General features: G+C 44.6%; 1 protein-coding gene and 1 non-coding gene across 20 annotated transcripts in view; both read left to right on the top strand.

The window, feature by feature from the left end:
* SLC34A2 (solute carrier family 34 member 2) overlaps positions 1-23,844 on the top strand; it is a 194,937-nt gene that overhangs the window by 154,852 nt on the left and 16,241 nt on the right. For 10 of the 19 annotated variants that reach the window (XM_081538154.1, XM_081538369.1, XM_081538098.1 and 7 more), the window contains one exon: positions 5,377-5,456. In XM_081538154.1, coding sequence (XP_081394280.1) covers positions 5,415-5,456 — 42 coding nt within the window. In that variant the 5' untranslated portion in view covers positions 5,377-5,414. Of the gene's footprint in view, positions 1-4,734; positions 4,767-5,376; positions 5,457-7,415; positions 7,540-8,926; positions 9,063-13,145; positions 13,661-23,844 lie in introns of those variants that run through there. The other 9 variants (XM_081538575.1, XM_081538680.1, XM_081538956.1 and 6 more) reach the window with 5 other exon arrangements.
* LOC145521683 (U6 spliceosomal RNA) lies at positions 10,029-10,137 on the top strand. Its single transcript, XR_014065584.1, has one exon. It is a non-coding gene; the product is annotated as a U6 spliceosomal RNA (small nuclear RNA).

The raw sequence follows: 23,844 nt of genomic DNA, 5'->3' as shown, positions 1-23,844 counted from the left end.
AAACCTTTGGAGTGAGTTGAGTAGATACTATCTTATTGAGAAATGGAGTGACACTGCTTCAAATCTGAGAACTCAGGGATGGAGGGCTCAGGTCCAGCACCAATTTCTTTAAAAAAGATTTACCTTAAGAATTTCTGGTTACAAAAGGAAAATATGGTCTTGAAAAAATATTTTAATAGAAGGAAAGTCTTGAGCATCTAGGTTTTTTTTTTTTAATCTAATGGACACCATAGGTTTTTAACTAATGTTATTTTCCCCTTCCAGTTGGTGACTAGAAAACTGAGAGCTAAAGTTGCCTGAGCTCCAGCAAGTATAAATCTGCATTTTATATTAAGTTGGACCACATGAGATTCGGGAAGATTTTTGATTTACAAAAAATGGCAATTTCATTTGGTTCCACTTAATATATAGCACCTGCCTCCCAGCGGGTGTGGCTGTGTGCCAATAAAACTTTATTTATGGACGCTGGGATTTGAATTTGTGCCATGCAGTATTTTTCTTCTTTTGCTTCGTTTTCAACTATTTAAAGATGTATAGGCCAGGGACTTGGAGAAGGCAATGGCACCCCACTCCAGTACTCTTGCCTGGAAAATCCCATGGATGGAGGAGCCTGGTAGGCTACAGTCCATGGGGTCGCTAAGAGTCAGACACGACTGAAGCGACCTAGCAGCGGCAGCAGCAGCCTCTTTCCTACCTCAATCTTACTTCCCCATCTTTCTCTTTGCCTCTGGTTTCTCACTTATTTTTGAATCAATTTCTTTTGTGTCTTTGTAGATTTCTTAAAATACTCTTTGGTGGTTTAGTTGCTAAGTTGTGTCTGACTCTTGCGACCACATGGACTGTATAGCCTGCCAGGCTCCTCTGTCCATGGGATTCTCTAGGCAAGAATACTGGAGTGGGTTTCCATTTTCTTCTCCAAGGGATCATTCCAACCCAGGAATCGAACCCGAGTCTCCTGCACTGCAGGCAGATTTTTTACCGACTGAGCTACAAAGGAAGTGGCAGTATGAAAATAGGAAAAAAAAAACAAACCTCACACATTTCCACTACCAGATATAGCCACTGTGAACATTTCTGTGCATTGCTTTTCAGAATTTTTCTCTGCATATTTATACACATATTTAAGCAAAGTTGAAAACAGCCTATAGTTATATCAGTCTCTTCCATTTCTTTAAACTTTTCCCATTTAAACCTGATTCTTTGAAGTCTAGTGCTGTCTCACAACTATGCAGCATATTCTTTGACATTTCCTGAATACTGGCTGCATTGAAGAGTGGGCCTGGCTGAACAGACTAAAATTATCAATGCTTCCACAGGCCCTGAAGAAGCTCCTAATGGATGCAAAAGGTTCTAAGCGGTTTTGTTCAGGTGTTATTTTTGGAGCCACTTTTTCAGGCTTTTATGATACAATCCACTTTATGCCTTTTTATTGCAGGGGCTGTGGCCAGGACAGCACCAAGCTGCTTGCCCACTGCCCTCCAGGGTGGGTACCTGAGCAGACAAGTTCTCTGGGCCCAGTTCTCACTGCTGAGACCCAAACAGGCATATTTGCCATCCCCTTCTTTTCTTGTTTCAGACACTGGCAGCTTCCCACTGCTAAGGAATTGGGGATGAAATGGGCAAGGCCAGGGGCTGGTTCTTCTATCTGTCTGAGTGCCTTGGTTTTCTCAGGCCTGGTGACTCGGAGGACAGGGCACTGAGCTGAGGAAGAGAAATGAACGAGTCTGGCTCCCGGGTGCCCATCTCTCAGGGCACAGCCATCTCCCAGGCAAGAGAGCCATCGTCTCCTCTTGAGAGCTTCTCTCTACCACTTTAAAGAACACCAGCCCCACCGAGTGGATTAGGAGACCAGCAGGAAGAAGCACCCAGGGCCCCAGAGGACAAGCCATATATTAATACATAGCTGATGGAAAAGGCCAGGGTCTGAACATCTGAGGATAGATTCTGGCATCAGGTTGAACACTGAACTGGCGGTCCGCAGACCTGCTTTGGGGCTTTCTCAGTGTTCCAGTGGTAAAGAATGCACCTGCAATGCAGGAGACACAGTTGACACGGGTTCGATCCCTGGGTTGGGAAGATCCCCTGGAGGAGGAAATGCTACCCACTCCAGTATTCTTGCCTGGAGAATCCCATGGACAGAGGAGCCTGGTGGGCTACGGGGGTCTCAAAGAGTCAGACACAACTAAGCACCCATACAGACCTGCTTTGTTTGGCCTGCCAATTTTTTTTTTTTCTAGTGGTAAATGTCACATGAAAAACTGACTTCTTCAGAAAAGTCCAAATATCTGGCAGCATCCCATCCCTGTCTGTTCTGCAACATCTGGAGCTAAGCCCCGGCCTGGATGTTTCCTGTTCAGATTAGCACAGAACACACCTGTCTTCTGCCTACGGCCTACCCCTGAGGGAGAAACTCCTGCCTCAATCTGTGCTCTGGCACTTTATCTGTGTCCTTAACAGCTAAGGCTGATGAATTTAAAGATAAGATACCTGACTCCTGCCTTCTCCAAAGTCTTCTTTCTCCAAAGGCAGGAATATTGGGGTGGGAGGGGTTTGCTGGAAAGCAGGGACATTTGGGGAGTCTCAGCCTGCTGGATTTCCCCAGGTGGCACTAGTGGTAAAGAACCTGCCTGCCAATTCGGGAGACAAAACAGACATGGGTTCAATCCCTGGGTTAGGAAGATCCTCTGGAGGAGGAAATGGCAGCCCATTCCAGTATTCTTGCCCATGGACAGAGAAGCCTGATGGGCTTTGGTCCATAGGGTTGAAAAGAGTCAGACGGAAGCAACTTAGTAGCAGTATTTCAAGAAGGAAACAGTGGGAGAGGACACTATTTATGAACAAAAAGTCCCACAGCCTTCCTCTGTTGACTGGGAAAGTGTAAAGCAGATAACAGGGTGGGTGAAATCAGGGTGGGTGAAAGCAGGATGCATTTCAGGAGGAAGAGAGAGGACAGGAGTGTCCTGACTCAGGCCTCCCCTTCACCTAATCCTGGGTTGGGTTGTTACATGCAGGAGAGTAGGTGTCCCAAAGAGCTAGAGTTTGTGTTATAATTTATTATGCATTTCAGCAGCTTTTCAGGTAAAACCAAGGACAAATAAGTGATATAAATATTCTAAATGGAATTCCAATCCTTGTCAATGCACAAGTACACATTTAGTAGAGGTTATTGGGGATGCAGAAGGACTACCCTGTTTCTACCTACTGAACACAATGATATTTGTGTATGTGTATATAGAGTGTTGAAACAATCCATCAGACATCTGTGTAACTCTTTAGAGTTACAAAGCTCTTTCCTTGTGCTATCTTACTAAATTTTCATCAACTGTGAGACTGTGGTTTTTCAGTCACTAAGTCATTTCCGACTGTTTGTGATCCCAGGGACTGCAGTGCCTCAGGCTTCCCTGTCCTTTGCCATCTCCCAGAGTTTGGTCAAACTCATGTCCATGGAGTTAGTTGGTGATGCCATCCAACCATCTCATCCTCCCTATTGCCCTCTTCTTCTCCTTGCTCTCAATCTTTCCCAGTATCAAGGTCTTTTACAATGAGTTGGGTCTTCCTGCTTGACCACCTCCAATTTACCTTGATTCATGGACCTAACATTCCAGGTTCCTATGCAATATTGTTCTTTACAGGACTTTACTTTCTCCACCAGATACACCCACAATGTCATTTCTGCTCGGGCCCAGACTCTTCATTCTCTTTGGAGCTATTTCTCTACTCTTTTCCAGTAGCATATTGGACACCTCACTTGGGGGATTCATCTTCCACATCTTTTTGCCTTTTCATGCTGTTTATGGGGTTCTCAAGGAAAGAATACTGGAGTCGTTTGCCATTCCTTGCTCCAGGGGACCATGTTTTGCCAGAACTCTTCACTGTGATCTGTCCATCTTGGGTGGTCTTGCACAGCATGGCTCATAGCTTCATTGAGTTATGCAAACCCCTTCCCCACACCAAGGCTGTGATCCATGAAGGGGATGAGTTAGGTAAAGCAGATCAAAACATTGCCCCCATATAACAAGTAAGAAAACTGAGGTTCAATTAGATGACTTGTACATGTCAGTCAGTGACAGAATAAATCATTATTCTTTTCAGATCCACTGTCCACCCTTCTTTCCAAGATCTCTGCTCCATGAGACCTGTATGAACTCTATCAAAGGGCTTGAATTCTGCTGGCCCCTAGGTTGGGAATTCAGGAATGCCTGGTCAGTCATGTCTGACTCTTAGTGACCCCATGGACCATAACCAGCATGGACTGTAGCCCAACAGGTTCTTCTGTCCATGAAATTTTCCAGGCAAGAATACTGGAATGGGTTGCCATTGCCTCCCCTAGAGGATCTTCCCAACCCAAGGATGGAAACTGTGCCTCTTGCATCCCTTGCATTGGTAGGGCAGAGTCTTTACCTCTGTGCCACCTGGGCTTTTAGCAATAAATGGATGGATAATGGATAAAAATTAAACTTTTATTTCTTGAGAATTTCCTGGCAGTCCAGTAGTTAGGGCTTGGTGCTTTCACTGCCGAGGACCTGGGTTTGATCCTTGGTCAGGGAACTAAGATCCCACAAGCTGTGTGACATGACCAATAAATAAATAATTTCTTTTCTAATTTCAAAATGAGTATGCATAGATACACACATATATATAAGAATAAATTGTTAAATCCTCAGATTATTCCTGTTAAAACTAGTATATACCTTCTAATTTTTTTCTCTCTGTGTCTATTTTGTGCTTTTTCAGTGGTACCTCATTGGCTCAATGGTTGTCTGGATGTAAGGATTTTGTTATGTATATATGAAACAGTAAACACTGTGTCTACCCTATACTGTAGCATTGCATATAATAGATGTCAATGTGGGAAAGATCGTGAGGTTTGAAGTTGTTATACACTTGTTTAAGTGATTTCCAATTGTTTGGCACCATCAGTATTACCTTTAGGAACATCTAAATACATCATGCTTTGGGAGGGAGAGTACAAGCTAAAGCTGAAGCAGAATAGGTGCTAAAGCAAAGTACAAGACTTTTTATTTGGGGGTGGGGGGTGACGGGTTATGGGATTTTAGTTTCCTGACCAGGGATTGAACCTAGGCCCTTGGCAGTGAGAGCACTGAGTCCTAACCACTGGATTGCCAGGGAGGTCCCAAGATCACAGTTAAGCAGTGCTGTCACACTGTCAGCATTGCCTCCTGAGATAATACACATACCCTCTTTGTTTCCCCATAACTCCACCCACATTGGGTTCTAATACTTCCATTTGGGAGGGGAGGTGTGATTGCACATGATAGGAATATGAGATGCCCTAAAGGGCTGTTAGGAGATCTTTCTGTGTGGATGTGGTGCTTGGGAATCACTCACATCTCTTTCTTTGGTGTCTTCAACCAGGCCTGCTGGACCCAGAGACACCAGAGAGTAGAAGGGTGATGCAGGCCTCCTGGATGACGTTCAGACTGAAGTTCAGAGCTGTAAGTTCCTCTTGAACGTCAAATTATTATTAAAATCTTTTGATTTTAATTAATTAAGAATTAATTTAAAATAATGTGGTAAAAAATTTTATGTTCTAAACTTTAAATCCCCTTGGTTAAGAAATGGTAAAGTCAATTAGAAAACAAACTTATGGTTGCCAGGGATAAGTTTGGGATGGTCATGTACACACTGCTATATTTTAAATGGATAATCAACAAGGACCCACCGTATAGCATAGGAAACTATGCTCCAGGTTATATGGCAACCTGGATGAGGGAGGTGGTGTAGGGGAGAATGAATACATTTATATATATGGCTCAGTCCCTTCACCGTTCACCTGAAACTGTCATAACATTGTTAATTAGCTATAGTAGTAGTAGTAGAAGTAAAGTCGCTCAGTTGTGTCCGACTCTTTGCGACCCCATGAATTGTAGCCTACCAGGTTCCTCTGTCCATGGGATTTTCCAGGCAAGAGTACTAGAGCGGGTTGCCATTTCCTTCTCCAAGGGATCTTCCCGACCCAGGGATCGAACCCGGGTCTCCAGCATTGCAGACAGACACTTTACCGTCTGAGCCACCAGGGAAGCCCCGGTGGGGGCTATACCCTAATACAAAAAATTAGCTATACCCTAATACAAAATAAAAAGTTAAAAAAAAAAAGTCTTAAGTTGAAAGTGAAATATTTATGAAGCAGTCGGGGCCTCAAACCCCAATTCCTCAGCCCAGGAAGAAGTCATCTCTTTGGAGGTCTATTGTTGAAAAATACAAAACATAAAAAGCCATACAACAATCTGTGAAGGAGATTAATATAGGGTGACAAGGGTAGGTCAAGAAAATGCACAGCGAAAGTCTCTGAGATCTGAATGATAAGGAGGCATGTCCTTGTGAACGCCAGAGTGAATGTTTCCCTCAGAGAATGGCAAGAGCAAAGGCCCTGGGGTGGGAATGAGTGACAGAAGGAGAAAGCAGGCTAGATGTCAGGGAAGCCACCTTTTCTCCACACTGGACCCCTGGCTACCACCCAGACCATGTATCTGAGGCTCACATACACACATATACACATATATACATATACACACATACATACTGGTCCACATTGAAGCCAGCTTGTTAGGCTTATTCCTATTATGGTATGTCCTTTTAAAATAGGAGTTTAGTGGCAATGGCCTCAAATATTTAGAATCTAGCCCAGTAAGTAAATAAGGAAAGGTTTTCTGATTATCCTAAGTAAATGTTATTAAGTCTAGATAGCACAAGATACATATAAACAGATTCAGGCTTACTTACTCTTGCTTGATACACAGTTTCAATGACTGTTAGTTGAACAGATAAATGAATGAAATGGGCAATTTTCTTAATCCACAACTGGTTAAAATAGCAATATAATAATAATAATGAATGATGATAAAGCATATACACATGGGGAAAATTTAAAGGCGTATTAGTAATCTGGACCTATTTAGGTTATAAAAACAGCTCTGAAGTGCTTAAGGAACTTTGGGATTGTCTTTGGATTTTGTAAAATGATTATAAGTCAATAAGCCATTAGGAGGTGGTTATATTCAGTTTATTCCCACTAGGAAAGTCTATGTGTTCTATTTTAAAAGTTTATCACATAATTGGTGTTAGAGGAGGTAATAGAGAGGATGTGACCGCTGGCTGACCCTGGAGCTAGACCCAGACAATTGTAGGTTCCTCACTCCCTCCCCTGTTCTTGGAATGTACATTCTCCCAGCTGTTTCAAGGACACAGCCTTGGGAGAGTACAGTGTTGTTGAGACCATCTGGGTGATATGTGTGACTGAGCCCAATTAACGCTTCCATAGAAACTTTTAAAATTCTGGCAGGCAGGTACACAAATCTACTTGTTTTGCAGCTGCCCAAGACAAGCCTCATATGTGAGTTTGCCGGCTTACTAAACCTGCCACCTTCCAATCTCAAGTGGTTGCCTCTTTCTAGGGTCTCTGTCTGCCTTCTGTGTGTGGGACCAATTAATGAATCAACAATTGATTAAGCATCCTAGACAGAGCAAGACATATAGAAGGACTAGCTCTACTGATGAAACATTCATGTGACATAACTAGTAAGTAGCTCAAACTTACTGGCTTTAAAAGAATTCCAACTCAGTGAAATAAACCCAGAATCTATCTTCTTCCCTGAATTCCTGTCTAATACTAATGAAGTTTTAAACAAATCTTTTAATTGTGAGACATTCACAGAAAAAAAAAATACATAGGATTAATGTAACTCAAAGATTTATCACAAATCAGTCACAACCAAGAAGGAGACTGCCACCACCTCAGAAATCTTCTCATGTTCCCTCAGTCTTACTCCCTCCTTCCCACCAAAGTGACCTGCATCTGACTTTTCCTTTTTTTTTGGCCACACTGCATGGCTTGTGGGACCAGGAATGGAACCCAGGCCCTCTGCAGTGGAAGCACGGAGTCCTAACACTGAACAGCCAGGAAGTCAGACTTTGCTTCTTTTCTTCAGTTACCGCTTAAGCACACATTCCTGATCACTAAAATTTCATTTTGGCTGGCTTGGGACTTTTCTACAAGTATTAGAATCAAACAGTATGAAAGTTTCGGTCTGGCTTCTTTGACTTAACATTATGTTTGTGAGATGAGACTTTTCCATTTCGTTCCATGGGATAATAAATAAATTGCTCATTATCATTGATGCATACTATTTGACAAATTTTTACTACAAAAATGGCAATTGTATAATAGTATTTCATTGTAGGAGTGTTTCACAGTTAATATTCCATTCTATGAATGGAAATGGACACACAAGCCATTTTGTGGGCATTTTTGTGTATGCTTTTTGGTGAACACAGGGATGCATTTCTCTTGGGCAGTGGCAGGGGAGTGGACATACATACAGTGGGTTTAAATCTCACTGTGGTTTAAACTGCATTCCCCTCAATGGTGATAAATAAACCTTTTAATGTGTTTATTACCTACCTCCATTTGGGAAGTCCTTATTCTAGTCTCAACCATTTTTCTTTTTTTTGACTGTGCCCCACGACACGTGGGATCCTAGTTCTCCAACCAGGGATTGACCTGTGCCACATGCACTGGAGGTGTAGAGTCCTTACCATCGGCCTGAAAGGGCTTTACCAAACATTTTCCAATTGGATTCTTTTTTCTTTATGTACAAACATTGTTTACAAATTCTGGAATAAGCTCTCAGTCAATGATATGTGTCCAGATCTTTCCCTTGATTCTGGTTGTCCTTTTCTCCCTGTCAAAAGCATCTTTTTCTTTATGGTTAATGTATCTTGTATCCTATTGACGAAGTCTTTCCTACCTTGAGTTCATGAATATTTGTCGATTTTGTCTTCTAGAAGTCCCGTTGTTTTGCCTTTTGCCTCTAGATAAATTCTCGGGGAGGAGGAGGGGGGCGGTGAGGAAACAGGTGGAGAGTGAAGTTTCATTTGTTTCCAATCTGGATACTGTTTATTGCAGATTTTCTGTACCTACTGTCTGCAGTGATATTGTTGTAAAGCAAGTATCCATATGTGTTTCTGGGTTGTCCATTTTATTTCATCCTTCTCATCATACAAGTCCTCTGGGCAACAAATATCCCTATAAGGAAAAGGAGGTAAGAAAGTAGCAGAAAACTTTGCTGATTATGTGGTTGAAATTGGTAACTGGGTTAAGATCTTAATTCTGCCACCTACTAGTCTTGTAACATTGGGGGGCATTGTTTGACTTCTCTGGGGCCCCATTTCCCAATCTTTATATTTAGCTCGTTGTGTTACAAGGATTAATGACTATATATATATATAAAATGTTTACCATGATACTTGTACACAGTAAGCACTCAGTAAAGGACCTTAAAAGTCTTCATTACAAGAGAAATATTTTGTAACTATGTATGGGGACAGGTGTTAACTAGACATACTGATCCTTTTAACTGTATATGCAAATAGTGAACAATTATGTTGTACACTTGAAACTAATATAATATTATATATCAATGATACCTCAATTAAAAAAGTAAAAATGCTACTGATACACACCACATTAGTTTAAGTGAATCACATATGTCACAAGAGAGCACATAGTATACATTTCCCTTTATATGGAGTTTGAGAACAGGAAAAACTAATCTCTTGTGGAAAACAATTGTGTAAAAATCATTCCTTTGTGGGAAAGTGAGTTTAGAGTTATTGGGAAGAGGTATGGAGGAATTTCTTAGAGTGATAGAAATATTCTGTATTTTGATAAAGAGTTTGAGTTTCACAAGCTTACATATTTGTCAAAATGTGTCAAAAGATACATTTACAATTTGCATTCACTTTTGTAAATATTACCTAGAAAATAAACCAGAAAGAAATATTGAACTCTGGTTACTAATATGCATGCTGAAGAATTTATAGCTGAAGTGAACTGATGTAAAAATTAAGCAAAATAGTGGATTAACAGGAGAATTGATAGAAGGATAGATACATAATAAAAACAAATAGTATAGTAAAGTGTTTATTACAAAATCTAGGTAGAATGTATACACATATGTAGTGTAAAAATATTTCCACTTTTCTGCATGTTAAAAAATGTTTATAGGGTGCTTGTTTCAGCAGCACGCATACTAAAACTGGAACAACACAGAGAGGATTAACATGGTCCCTGTGCAAGGATGACATGCAAATTCACGAACCATTTAAAAAATGTTTATAGGGAATTCTCTGGTGGGCCAGTGGTTAGGACTCCGAGCTGCAGGGACCATGAGTTTGACCCCTGGTCTCACACACACACACACACACGAAGAACTAAGATCCTGCACAGCCAAAAACATACAAAAAATTAATTAAAATGTTTATAGTAAAAGTATAGATAAATGGAAAACGTGTATATATAATGTAAAATACCCTGCTGCTGCTGCTGCTGCTGTTAAGTCGCTTCAGTCGTGTCCGACTCTGTGCGACCCCATAGACGGCAGCCCACCAGGCTCCCCCGTCCCTGGGATTCTCCAGGCAAGAACACTGGAGTGGGTTACCATTTCCTTCTCCAATGCATGGAAGTGAAAAGTGAAAAGTGAAAGTGAAGTCGTTCACTGGTGTCTGACTCTTAGCGAGCCCATGGACTGCAGCCTACCAGGCTCCTCTGTCCGTGGGATTTTCCAGGCAAGAGTACTGGAGTGGGGTGCCATTGCCTTCTCCGAAATACCCTACACATGTAAAATATTATAAATAAACATAAAATACTTGGCAGTGGCAAAAAAAAAGCAGGCATGATCTCTAATCTACCATTTAAAAACTCATCCCATGCCCCAGCCTGATGTATAAAATCAAATTTATTCCACTTAATACCAATATGTATACATTTTTACAGTAAAAATATCAATGAGTTTGATCACAGGGTACTGCCCAAGTCCCATTGGAGTATCTGCATTTTACTTTCTAAAAGTATAAATTTTTATATTCTGAACTACATCTGGCCCCAGGGACTCAATAAGGAATGTGGACATGTATTAGCACAGAGATTGTAACTTTGGACAAGATACTGTGTGGCCTCTAGGTGGGCGCATCTAATTCAGTCAGTTCTACCTTGTAGGACAACAGTATGCAGATCAAGTCTGCTGAAGGAAGGCGTTTAGAAGTTTATGGGTAAGCATAGGTTGTGCTTTATAGTGCTGCATGATGATAGCCTTCTGTGTTAGGATTGGAATGAAGATAGGAAAGTATGTTCCCCTAAAGGGACAGATTATAGACTTTATATGCACACGCCCTATCCACCCGTTTGCTAGTGGTAAAGAACTCACCTGCCAATGCAGGAGACATAAGAGATTCAGGTTCGATACCTGGAGCAGGAAGATCCCCTGGAGGAGGGCATGGCAACACACTCCAGTATTCTTGCCTGGAGAATCTCCAAGGACAGAGGAGCCTGGGGGGCTATATAGTTCATGGGGTTGCAAAGAGATGGACATGACTAAAGTGACTTAGCACACACAAAGTAATACAAAACCCTACAATCCAAAACCAGAATCAAACAGATATCATCTCTGATCTGTAAATGAAATCCATTTCCATTAAAAAAAAAAAAAAGCCTCCTGACTGAACCAGTATTTTGCCTTCTTCATTGGACCGTAAAAGGGAGACCTGAGTGAGACCTTCTCCAGGTTTTTTGAAATTTCCATTTGTCAGCTCCTTGTTGGGAGTGATAGGAAGGCATTGTGAATAGAGTTAGATCCATATCCCATACAGAGTCCATACCTACTGGGGGAGGCTCAGCAGGACCAATGTGCAATTAAGACCCACCCTGGGAGTCCCTGAGATGAATCTGCTGCCTGCCCAGGGCTAGAGGTAGAGCTGAGCTCAGTGAACGCATGCCAGCAGATCCCTGTCACTAGTGGCCTCTGCTGTAGAAGTCGCTCCCAGGAGAGGTGCTGCTTGCTCACTGTCTCCAAGGGCTGGATTTTAAGACCAGCACCCACCGGCAAAATCATTCTCTCTCTAATAATAAAAACAGGGCCACTGGATTTGATTTCTAGTGCCCACTCTCAAGCAATATGTGTCAGCCTTTGGACTAAAATGACCAGCATTTGAGACTGTAGAGTAATGACCTCAGACTCCCAAGGTTCCAGATGAGTCTAATCAAAGCTTCCTACTCATCTCCCAACACCAGAGGCTTCCAGTGAAGCTCTAACAGTTAACATGTACTCCTTATGTGCCAGGTACTATTCTATATGTTATGTATATTTTAGCTCACTTTAACAGACAGAGACCATTATTCCCATTTTACACACAGCAGACAAAGGCAGGGAAAAAGCAAGAGGCAAGACAGGACACTGGTCTCAGGCAGTTGGACCCAGGAGTTAGTGTGAGTGACCAACTAACTTTTCAGCCCCAGAGAGCCTGGCTTTGGTTTCCTGGAAGCAGCACTCCTGAGTTCTTCCCCCTTATGGCCAGAAAAGGAAACCACCCTAGTTCCAGTGGGGCACTTCCACTATTAGTTGCTGGCAGCTGAGCAACAAATAAACTTGCTAAGCCTTTTCCTCAGCTGTAAAACCAGGGCCATTTGATAGAGGGAAAGGGCCTGGGTATTGGAATAAAACCGAAGTTTGATCCCAGCTCAGCAACTCTAAGGAATCCTAGGTCCGCAAACCTGTCTAACCTCCACTGGAAAAGAAGCTTGCTCTTTCCCCAAGGAAGTGAAAGTGTTAGTCGCTCAGTTGTGTCCAACTTTTTGCAGGCCCAATGGACTGTAGCCTGCCAGGTCCTCTGGCCATGGGATTCTCCAGGAAAGAATACTGGAATGGGTTGCCATTTCCTCCTCCAGGGGATCTTCCCCACCCAGGGATTGAACCCAGGTCTCCTGCATTGCGGTTGGATTCTCTATGCTCTGAGCCACCAGGGAAGCCCTTCTGGGGGAAAGTTTGCTCCACACATAACTGGGCTGTTACTTCAATCAGCGTCATGATGGGGTCTCCCTGGGACAGGTCTTCTCAAAGCCAGGATGGAGAAATATGTGGCCATACACAGGGCAGAGCAGAAGAAGTAAGTGTCAAGTTTTGCCCAAGCCAGGACAGGCAGGTGGGAGGTTCTGGTGGTGAGCAGCCCTACGTTTTTCTCAGCCTGTCACAGACCCAGGGCTCCAGCTGGCCAAGTGTCTGACTGTCCAAGCTACCAGGACAGAAAGCATCTCCGAGCCTGATAGGACCAAACAATTCTGGCTTTGTTTTGTAAGGATTTGTCCCTGAGTTTCCAGTTGGCTTCTGCTTAAGTCACTGACCTTTTCGGCCTCAGAGGAGCTAAACTAGAAGATTCAGGTTCTTGGGGAGGAGAAAGCTGGGGAAGACGAGAGCCCCGCTAGGCCGCCCTGGCTGGGATCTTGGAGCTGGTGACAAGGCGGGGCGGGTGCGCGGCCGCACGGCCGGGGCTCAGGGCGCAAGGGCCGCCTGCCTACAGGGCGCGGGGGAATTCGCCGCGGATCCGGCGCGGGGGGCGCCGTCTGACATCTCGCCCCCAAGCCCGGCCGCCTCTTTCTTCGGCGTAGCCGGCTAGGTCACGATGGGCTCATTAAGCCGGCAGGTAGGCAGTGCCCCAGCGGCGGCCGCAGGCGGTCCTGGAATGTGCGAGGGGCGTGATGACTGCAGCTGCCGCCGGCCTTTTTGCGCAACACCTTCCCTATATATACCAGGGCGCCGAGCTCCACCTGGGTGCCTGCTCCGGTCCATTACCTGCTCAGAGAGCGCCAGTGAGTACTGCTGCTGGGGTCTGGGCGCCTCTTCCTCCCTCCTGCCTCTTGAAAGAAACTTAATTCACTTTTAATTTACTTAATTCTTTTAGATATCCCTCGATCCTAATCTCAAGGAACTTGGCTGACTTTGGGCTACAGAAGAGGGGAAAAAATAACTTTCTCCACATTTTCAGATTTTCCTTTTTCTTCTTAATGTCATTACTGTTGCTGTTATTTCAACTCCAGTGACTACACTATTAGTAGTGGCATACTTGGGGATTCTAAAATTAAAGATGTGGGGGGATTCCTACCACATAGGAATCAGGACAGCTAGGCTATCTTTTTGGTCACTAACTAGCTGTGTGATCTGAGGCAGGTCCCTGTGAGCCCCAGGGCCTCAGTTTCCCCTCCTCTTTCCAAGAAGGGGAACAAAACAGTCTGTCTTTTCTGCTGTCTTTACTGAGAAATTCCAGGTTTGCGTGGCTCCCAAGGATGCAATGCCTCCCGCAGTGTGACTTCCACATGCTGCTGTTCTAGTTTGCAGGGTTATTTATCCAAAGTGACTGCAAGACACAGTCCTGGTCTGCTGGTCCCATCAGCGCAGGCAGCATCAGCCAAGGGCCCAAACTTCCACTTGTCTTGGGAGAACGGAGCCCCCAGTTTTCCAGTGTTTTTGGAGATAGAGGTACCAGGGTGGCAGGCTAGGGAGATGTGGTCAAGGTGCAGTGGTGTTGGGGAGATCAAACATCTCCAGATCAGGAAGAGGGAGGCATGTAGAATGGAGTTAATTCAGTCTTCAGATTCTCTGGGTAGCTGGCACTGAGGCTGAGTATCTCTCCTATTCCCTTAGTGAAGAGGCAGCTTTCTTAAACTTGTTAGTTTCATGGGGGCGGCTTGTGGATTTCATCACTTAGACTCCTCTCTTCCTCCCTATTTGGGCTCATCATGAAATCTGGGTTAACTCTGCTTGCTCCAGCCCTGTTGGACTTTTTTTTCTCCACACCACTCTCCTCCTGGGCTGGAACCCTCTAATCTGTTCTGCGTTGGGTATTCTTAAAAAAAGTGTGCCTCGTGGCAATGACCATTGTTTCAGATTGTTGAGCATGTTTGAATCTCTAGACCCTGCCAGCCAGTTAGCTGATAATGATCTCTATTTTTGTAACTTTGGGAACTGGTGGCTAAAAGGACATGCTTTGTGAAGGCTCAGTGTTAAACTGCCCCCACCAAAATCCACCCAAGTCAACTCAACTATTTCACTGAAACAAGTTCCCAGTGTTGGGAGGATGGACTTCTGGTTTATTGCTGTTAGACACTAAGTGGGCATATGTACTGCTTGAATTCACTTTAATGAAGAAAACAGCTTCTCAGGATCAGTGATTTGGAATAAACTTAATTCGTAGCCACCTTCTACCCCTCCTTTGTCCTGCCCTCCCCCCAGCTCCACCCTGGAAACAGAAAGGCAGTATCAGCAGGGAGTAATCAGGACACCCCAGTGGAATTAATTCTAGTGAATTTAAAGATGCAAAAGAGTGCGGAAAGAAGGTGGCAAAAAGATGACAATGCATTTTAAGATGTTTATCTTTTATAAATTAGCCCTTTTAACCCCCCCATACAAAGCAAAAATAATATGGTTATAAGTTAATTATAGGATTTATCTTAAATACAAATGCAAATTGGAAGAGCCCGATGAGGGTGGGTGTGGTTTGGTTCAAAGGGTCTTAGTTTAAAGTGATAGTGTAAATGTGTTTTTAAAATCCTATTAGTTCATACCTTCAAAAGTCTAAGAGCCATTCATCAAGGTAAAGTGAGCTGAATGCTTCTGTCTCTCACACCTTCTCCACCATTCTGTCCTCAAAGGACTATTTTTGCGATGCTTAGAGGAAGCTGAAGGAAAGTAACCACCATTCTCTTGGGAATTTTTGAAGTCTTGGTCATTCTTTCAAAGTATAAGAAAATGTATCTCAAGCATATTGAGACCACTGGAGTCAAAATACTCGAGTTTGAATTGTCTCTGCAGGCTTGATGTGACTTAAAGTGAGTTATTTCTTTGTACCTCAGTTTCCTTTCCTGTAGAATGGCGGATAGCATTGATACTAAGGTAAAAAGTGTTAGTCCCTCAGTTGTGTCCGACTCTTTGCGACCCCATGGACTATAGCCCACCAGGCTCCTCTGTCCATGGAATTCTCCAGGCAAGAATACTGGAGTGGGTTGCCATTTCCTTTCTAGGGGAGCTTCCTGACCCAGGGATTGGGCCCAGGTCTCCTACACTGCAGGCAGACTCTTAACTATCTGAGCCACCTCAAGCAAATTCACAGGAATACAGCAAGTGCTTGTGAGACTAAACAGATTAATTTGTTATCAGGGCTTACTGCAATGCCTGGCACAAAACCCTCTAGAAGTATTTGGCTGGCAGACACTGTCCAGCATGCTGGGGAATGGAGTCATCCCCCCTGTGCTTGTGGAGGTCACAGCCCAGTGGGAAAACGCCTGTGTGTCTTGGTCTCTCAGCAGGACGATGCCCCTTGCCTCCTTCCTCCTCTCCCCACTTCTTCAGATGGCCTTGAGCTACTGCTGTTCTGAGAGGAGGTGGCCCCAGAACAGGTCCTGGTTGGAGAAGCTCAAACAATGCAAAGCGTAGGGGTTGGGTGACTGCCAGGTGCCTTACATTTCCCCGCTGCCCAGGTCTGAGAAGGGCTGAGCAGTTTTTTTTTTCCCCTTGGCCCTCAAGAGTTCCTCTTGGCATGCACATGTGGATGCAGGAAGTTGAGCCAAAAGAGTTATCAATACAGCAAGCTCAATTGTAGGGAGGAGACTGGGGTGGGGGCAAGGGAGCAGATGTGTGGTCAGTGTCACTAATCTCGTGCCTGAGCAATTAAAAAACATTTTTCTGAGTATTAGCACCAAATTGCCAAAAGGGATGACTTTATCCTTCTCTGCTTCTGGCAGGTGGTAGGAGAGCACAGCCTTGGGGGAAGGCGGGGAGAGGGAACAGCTGAATCAGAGGGAGGGGGATGGGAGAAAGTCTTTGGAGGGAACCACAAGCTCTAATGACCCCTCTGACTGCCAAAGCTCCTCCCAAGGGCACTAGTGTCTGCCACACCCCTGGGAGCAGTGGCCTCATATTCAGTCTACATCTTCTGTCAGGCTCATTCAGTGCCTGCTCTCCTGCTCAGCTGAGCCTCCTAAAATTTGGACATACACCGAATCCAGGCCCTTGGTATGCCTGAGCCTTGTGGGGAGTCAGCAGCCTGCCCTTAGAGTATCTTGACTGGCATTTCCAGCTGTCTGAGTGACTAGATAAGAGTGACCCCTTCATATCAGTCAGCTAGCTATCCCAGACACCTGCAGAGCCCCACTGAGCCTGGACCCGAGGTAGGTGCCTTACTGCTCTCATGGGGCCTGGAGGATATCTAATTCCTTCCTTCATCTCAACACTTGGTGGGGTTCTGTGGAAAGGCCATCTAGCTTTGGAACCAGCAGTCCTGGCTTCAAATTTGACTCTATCCTTGGGCTTCCCAGGTGGCGCTAGTGGTAAAGTACCTGCCTGCCAATGCAGGAGACATAATGCAGGTTTGATCCCTGGGTCAGGAAGATCCCCTGGAGGAGGGCATGGCAACCCACTCCAGTATTTGTGCCTGGAGAATCCCAAAGACAGAAGAGCCTGGCGTGCTACAGTCTACGGGGTCGCAAAGAGTTGAACACTACTGAAGCAACTTAGCACGATTCTTGGGTAGCTGTGAAACTTTCTTAATTTCTCTGTGCCTCAGTTTCTTTGTAAACTGGAAAGAAGACCTCCTTATCCTAAGATTTAATGAAGTCACAAATCATATAGAACACTCCCGCGTCACTAAACAAACATTAGATCCTTTTTTCTTACGTTCCTTGAATTCAGTTGCCACACAAATATTTACCAGGATTCACTCAGCTGTGCACTGAAATGAAGAGCTTATGGGCTGGGGCAAAGTGGAGTTGAGTCTACTTGTTGTTTGTGATGCAGTTCATTTCATAAAATTCTGAATGTTTACTCTGCCAGGCACTCTGTTCAGGGCCTCAACTACACTCACTAATCAGTTAGTCTAATAACAGCTATTGAGGGAGGGAGACACACTGTCCATAATTTTTGAAAAGATGAAACTGAGGCTCAGAGTCTCACACAGTAAGTGGCAGGGGTCTGCAGAGCCAGCCCTCCCCTGCTGCATGGTTTTCTTTCCCGGTGGTGTGCCAGGCACTATGATAGCAGCAAACTGAACAGCTCCCTAGTCTCAGGGCTAATCGTGGTGCGTTTGCTCCAAGTCCCCCTTTACTCAGAATCTGCAGGGTCAGCCTGCTCAGCATGCTGAGGCTTTGGTGACTGGGAAGGCCATGGGAGTAGGGACTCTGCAGCCACACTGCCAAGTGCAATGGTTGGGCACCTGGTGGCCTGCTTTTCCCCACTTTCCAGGTGCTGAGAAGAACATCTTGAGCTGTGGGATGGGGAAGACAGGGAGGGGCTGTCCAGCCGCTTCAGAATGCTCTGGGCTGGGTCAGATGACTCCTGGCTGCCTGCCCCTCCGGGGGCAGTGCTTCGGTATGTGGACCTGCGCATTCTCTTCTTTCCAGCAAGTGACTAGCACCATGAATACCCACTGAGTGATGGGGGAGTAGGTGAATGTACCAGACAGTGAAGTACAGTGGTCCCCAGGTGTCTGCCGGGTTTGGTTCCAGGACTTAACCACAGATCCTGAGATCTGCAGAGTCCCGTGTATAAAATAGTGTAATTGCATATAGCCAATGTGATCCTCCTATATACTTTAAATCATCTCTAGATAGATTATATATAATACCTAACAGTGTAAATGCTTTGTAAACAGTTGTAAATACAATGTAAACACTATGGAAATAGTTGCCTGTGTGCTGCAAATTCAGCTTTTGCTTTTTGGAACTTCCTGGAATAATTTTTTCCCCTGAATGTTTTCCATCTGTGGTTGGTTGAAACTGCAGATGCAGAAGCCAAGGACAAGGAGGACTACTGAACTGGTTGTAGGAAAATGATTGCTTCATCAGGAATGTGTCTGGGAAGGGGATTTGAGCGTGGGACAGATGGCTGAACTTAAGAGTAGGGGAAGCAAGATTTCTAGGAAGGAAGAGTAGAGACTTCCATTAGAAAGTTGCCTTTGCTTCTTGGTGATGCTGATTAATAGGAAATGAGGACCCAGAGAGGAATGAAGCCAGCACAGGCCTCACACAGAGGAAATACTCAAGACACCCTAGTTTGTGGAATCCCCTATGGCCATATGCTACTCTCCCTTCTGTCCAGTTCAGTGGAAATGAGTGTCTGCCCATTCCATTGCTTGTTATTATTGTGAATTACTTGTATTTTGGACCATGAAAGTGTCTGATTCTGAATTCAGTAGATACTTTGTACACCCCTTAAAAGAAAATGATTCTGATCAGTCAGAAATCCAGTCACTGGGAACAGTTTAAATAATAACACCTTACTGCTGATGAGAATTTCCCAAGCCGGGCTGCTATGACATCGAGATTGTAGTTTCTTGAGACAGCTGCTCCATCCAACAGATCTTGGCCAAACGGGCTTGCATATGGTGATGAGCAGCAAGCGCTCATCACAGGCATGATTTGTTTCCTAGTCATGATCAATGTGGATCTAGGGTGTTCCTTCGGTAAACTCTGGATGTTGACTTCTCCATTCACAAATGTACAGTGCCTACTATGTGTGGTCTGCTGAGCTCTGGGAGAAAACGTGTAACAGGGTTCCAGCTCTCCAAAGCTTAAATTCTAGTTGAGAAGGCAGTGTAAATGTGCATAAGAGAAGAACAGCTCTAGGGTGAATTCAGATTATAAGAGAAAGAGATGATAGCATTACCAAATTTTCCCTTCAAAATGCCCCCCAAATCAGAAAGCCAGGTGTTTGAATCCTTGGAGGTTTGTGAGTAAGCCCAGAACAGCTGGTTGCAAGCTGATTTTTGTGTCCTGTTTTTTTTTTTTAATTAAGAAAATTTATATACATTTTGCATTCTATACTATAATATGCCCATGCTTGCTTTAGTATGATCATTGATAATCTCACAAGTTTACAATATGTTGGCACCGTTCTGAGGGCTTTTTAACCATCACACACTTGATCATCACAATAATTCTTCATAGGGTTAATCAAATATACATCATTTAACAGTAATAATGTAAGTCATTTAACCTTCCCTTGCCCCTTTATGTGTGTCAAAGTAGTGCTCTGTAAAGATATGTCTATGTCCCAACCAAGGATATGTTTGATCAGGGCCCCAACCTCCCTGACACGTAGAGCTGTGTTTAAAAACTGGCTCCATCACTCACCTACTGGGTGACTTGGAACAAGTTGCTTGGATGTCTTGGAATCGCAGATTTTTCCCATTTGCAAATGACAATGTTCATGATGAAATGTGTACCTTGGCTCAGTGGTAAAGAATCCACCTGCAAAGCAGGCGACCCAGTCGATCCCTGGATTGGGAAGATCCCCTGGAGGAGGGCATGGCAACCCACTCTGGTATTCTTGCCTGGAGAATTCCATGGACAGGGGAGACTGGTGGGCTACAATCCATAGGATCGCACAGAGTAGGACATGACTGAAGCAACTGAGCACAGCACAATGTTCATGACGCCTTTTCTGCCTAAAGATTTGAGTGACATATGTGTCAAGCACCAGCATAGCCCCTGGCACCTCTTTGTCACTCTTTGAAATGGGAGTTGTTATTATCAGAAATAATGTAAAGATATCACAGTGGTGTGTGATGGAGTGCCAGATGAGTCACATGGGTAGGACACATGCTTAGAGAAGGGCAAAACTGGAGAGGCTGGGGAACTCAGGCAGAGGAGGGAGAGGGCTTGGGTTGAGCCTAAAGGGCTGGAGAGAAAGATGAGGGGGGGGAGTCTTCTACTTGGGGGGGGGATGCCTGGGCAGAAGCAGAGGAGGAGGGTTCAGGGTCCCAGTTTTAGGCTGGTGTGACCAAGGCCAGGGATCATTTGGGGAGCAGCAAGCCATAAAGAGACGAGTGCACACAATCACAGCTGTGTGTTGGGAAAGTTAAGCTGTAGAGAGAGGCTGGGGCCCAAATCAGTTCAACAGGCTGCTGTGTCCCTCTAGGCAGGAGATACAGAGGCTCAGCATGGGGAGGTGGCCCCAAGGAACCAGACGCCAGGAACCAAGTTGCTCCCAGGTAAAATGCACAGTCCCGGTATTGGCTGGATTTGGGAGCTGTCAGAGATGACTTGGAGATTCTCAGCTGATGATGGCAAGAGTCACATAAATAGCAAAGTTCCACCAAGGGGAACTTTGGGAATGATGGGGAAATGAGTTGGATTTCAGTTAAGGTGATGTCTAAGTGCTGACAGATATAAATGGTCCATGAACAGTGTAGATAGGCGGTTTGGATACAGGCTAAGTGCTTTTGTACAAATATCTGGGGTGGGAGATGCTTGGAGACTGTGGGAGACTCACTTCCTCCCTGGAATCTTTTTTTTTTTTAATTTATTTATTTTTGGCCGTGCTGGGTCTCTGTTGCTGCACAGGCTTTTCTCTAGTTGTGGCGAGCCGGCGTTACTCTCTAGTTGTGTGCAGGCGTCTCATTGCAGTCGCTTCTCGGTGCCCAGACTTCAGTAGCTGTGGCTCCCAGACTCTAGAGCACAGGCTCAGTAGTTGTGGCACACAGGCTTCGTTGCTCTAAGGCATGTGGGATCTTCCTGGACCAGGGATTGAACTCACAGTCTCTCACACTGGCAGGTGGATTCTTTACCTCTGAGCCACCAGAGATAAATCCAGGCCCCCTCCCTGGATTCTGTGTGCAGTAAGTGGGATCCTGACTTCCTCTGGAGTGTGGAAGCATCTTTTCCATTTGTCTAGATTTGGGCCTTTAATCAGATAGATATCACTTTTGATGCTATTAATGCATGACTCACTCCTTCCAGGAGAGTTCCAGGTCATATAGTCATTGAGAGGCAAGCATGTGGACTCTGGAGTCAGAGAAACTCTCAAATCATGCCTTGATTTGACCTTGAGCCAAGTGACTTCATCTGTCTGGGTGCTTTGGTTTTCTCATCCATAAAATGGGAACAACACTAACCCCTTGCAGAGTTGATAAGAGGAGTTAAGAGGATCAATTTATTGAACAGATTACTGTACAGACATTCTCATTAAAGCTGCCTAGTAACCCAGTAGTTTATAAACATAAACCACATTCCTATGTATGGAGGCACAGAGCAGTCAAGTGACTTGCCCAAAGTCACAGTGTACCTGGGGCAGAGCTGGGGTTTGGTTCTAAACCTCTGTGCTATGTAATACTTAGCCTAGAGCCAGCCCTATATTTTCTTTTTAACCTCAGAGCCATTTCAAACCCACATTTCAGATGTGGCAGCCTTGAGCTGAGGTTGAAGTTCTCCCAGATCAGCCTTGGTCTCTCATCCCCAGCCACCCAGCTTCACCCCATGTCCCCTGCCCAGGCCCAGCTTTGTAGCTGCCTCTCAGCACACCCCGGATAGTGCCCCATCAGCAGGCCTGGAGAGCAGTGGGCTTTGCCCCACCTAGGGTGGTCAGCTGTACGGCAGAAACTGGATTGAAACTCACCTGGGTTCAAGGCTCTGCCGTCATGTATCTGAGTTTTTCTTTTTCTTTATTTTAATTGGGTATAATTGCTTTGGGGGCTTCCCTGATGGCTGAGTAGTGAAGAATCTGCCTGCCAATGCAGGAGATTCAGGAGATAGGAGTTTGATCCCTGGGTTGAGAAGATCCCCTGGAGGAGGAAATGGCAACTGACTCCAGTGTTCTTGACTGGAAAATTCCATCAACAGAGGAGCCTGGCAGGCTACAATCCATGGGGTCACAAAGAGTCACACACGACTGAGCACAAATGCACATGCAATTGTTTTACCATGTTGTGTTAGTTTCTGCTGTACAACAAGTGAATCAGTTATTTGTACACATATGTCCCCTCCGTCTTGGACCTCCTTCCCCACCCCATCCCACCCCTCTAGGTCACCACAGAGCACTGAGCTGAGCGCCCTGTGCTATAAAGCAGGTTCTTCATCTTGGATGCCATATAATGGCAGAATAATAGCAACACTTCTCCGAATGGGTGGCGGTGAGGTTGAGCACAGCTATCGGCTCTTGCTGGCTAGGCAGGTCCCAGCATCCTGTTCAGAAAGCACGCGAAGCCTAGGTGCCAGGCCCAGTGCTGTGTGCTTATGAAGCTGAAATGAAAGACCTGGTCTGTGCCTTCCTGGAAGCCAGTGACTGCAGGATGTTGGCTTTGATCACAAGAGTATGTGCCATGCTCTGCAGTCACACCGGGAAAGTTCCTTGGGCCAAACAAATGCATGAAATCCTCTCATGATGGGAACTCACAGAATCAGCTTCTTTTAACTTCTGGCTTTATCGATATGAGTGACAGTAACCATTCAAGTGCTCCTGAATCTCCTAACTTCTGTGAGTTTGGGGATGGGGCTGCATCTCTTCAAGAAAATAAGAATCGCAGACAATCCTACCATCCCTTGTGTACCCCATGGAACATTTCTGGATCCTTATCAAGATCATGCTGTGAATGGGACATAAATATGCCTTCTATTCACAATCTATCTAAAACATTTTCCTGAGGTTGTATTTAGTTTGTTTTGCTGGTTCTTTATAATGGCATGCTCTCTGCTGCGTGGATGTACAATAGTTAATACAATAGTTTCCCGGTTTTTATTTTTTGACCCTGTAAATAAGAGTGTATTTTGGTTTGCATCACATTCATCCCTCAGTCAATGTCTACTGGGCCTTGTCAACGTCCCAGGCAGAGCTGTAGACCTTGAGGATGCAGTTATGAGCAAGACAAAGGCCCCTTTTTTGGTAGAGCTTACATTCTGACAGGCAGGAATGATTTCCGTTGAAGAAAAATGGGAGAGGAAACAGACCCAGGTTCTGGGAAACCCTCTCCAAAGAGGTGATCGGAGCAGGGCAGTACTTTTGATTTTCTGAGAAAAAAAAACAAAAAACTGTCCCTAGATTTTTAATTCCTACAGGTGAAATTACTGGGTCAGAGATGTATGAAATATGTATGGGGTTTAGACATTTGCCAACTTCTTTCCAGAACTTTGGCAGTGCTCATTTCACTGGATTGTCTCCAGAATGGTACATTATACTTAAATTTTTACTTTTTTCTTATTTGATAGTTGAAACTTACCTCACTGTTTTG

This window comes from Giraffa tippelskirchi, chromosome 1 (genome assembly GCF_054371585.1).
Source record: "Giraffa tippelskirchi isolate mGirTip1 chromosome 1, T2T-mGirTip1v1.2.pri, whole genome shotgun sequence".
NCBI lineage: Eukaryota > Metazoa > Chordata > Mammalia > Artiodactyla > Giraffidae > Giraffa > Giraffa tippelskirchi.
This window is presented reverse-complemented; position numbering and strand designations above follow the sequence as displayed.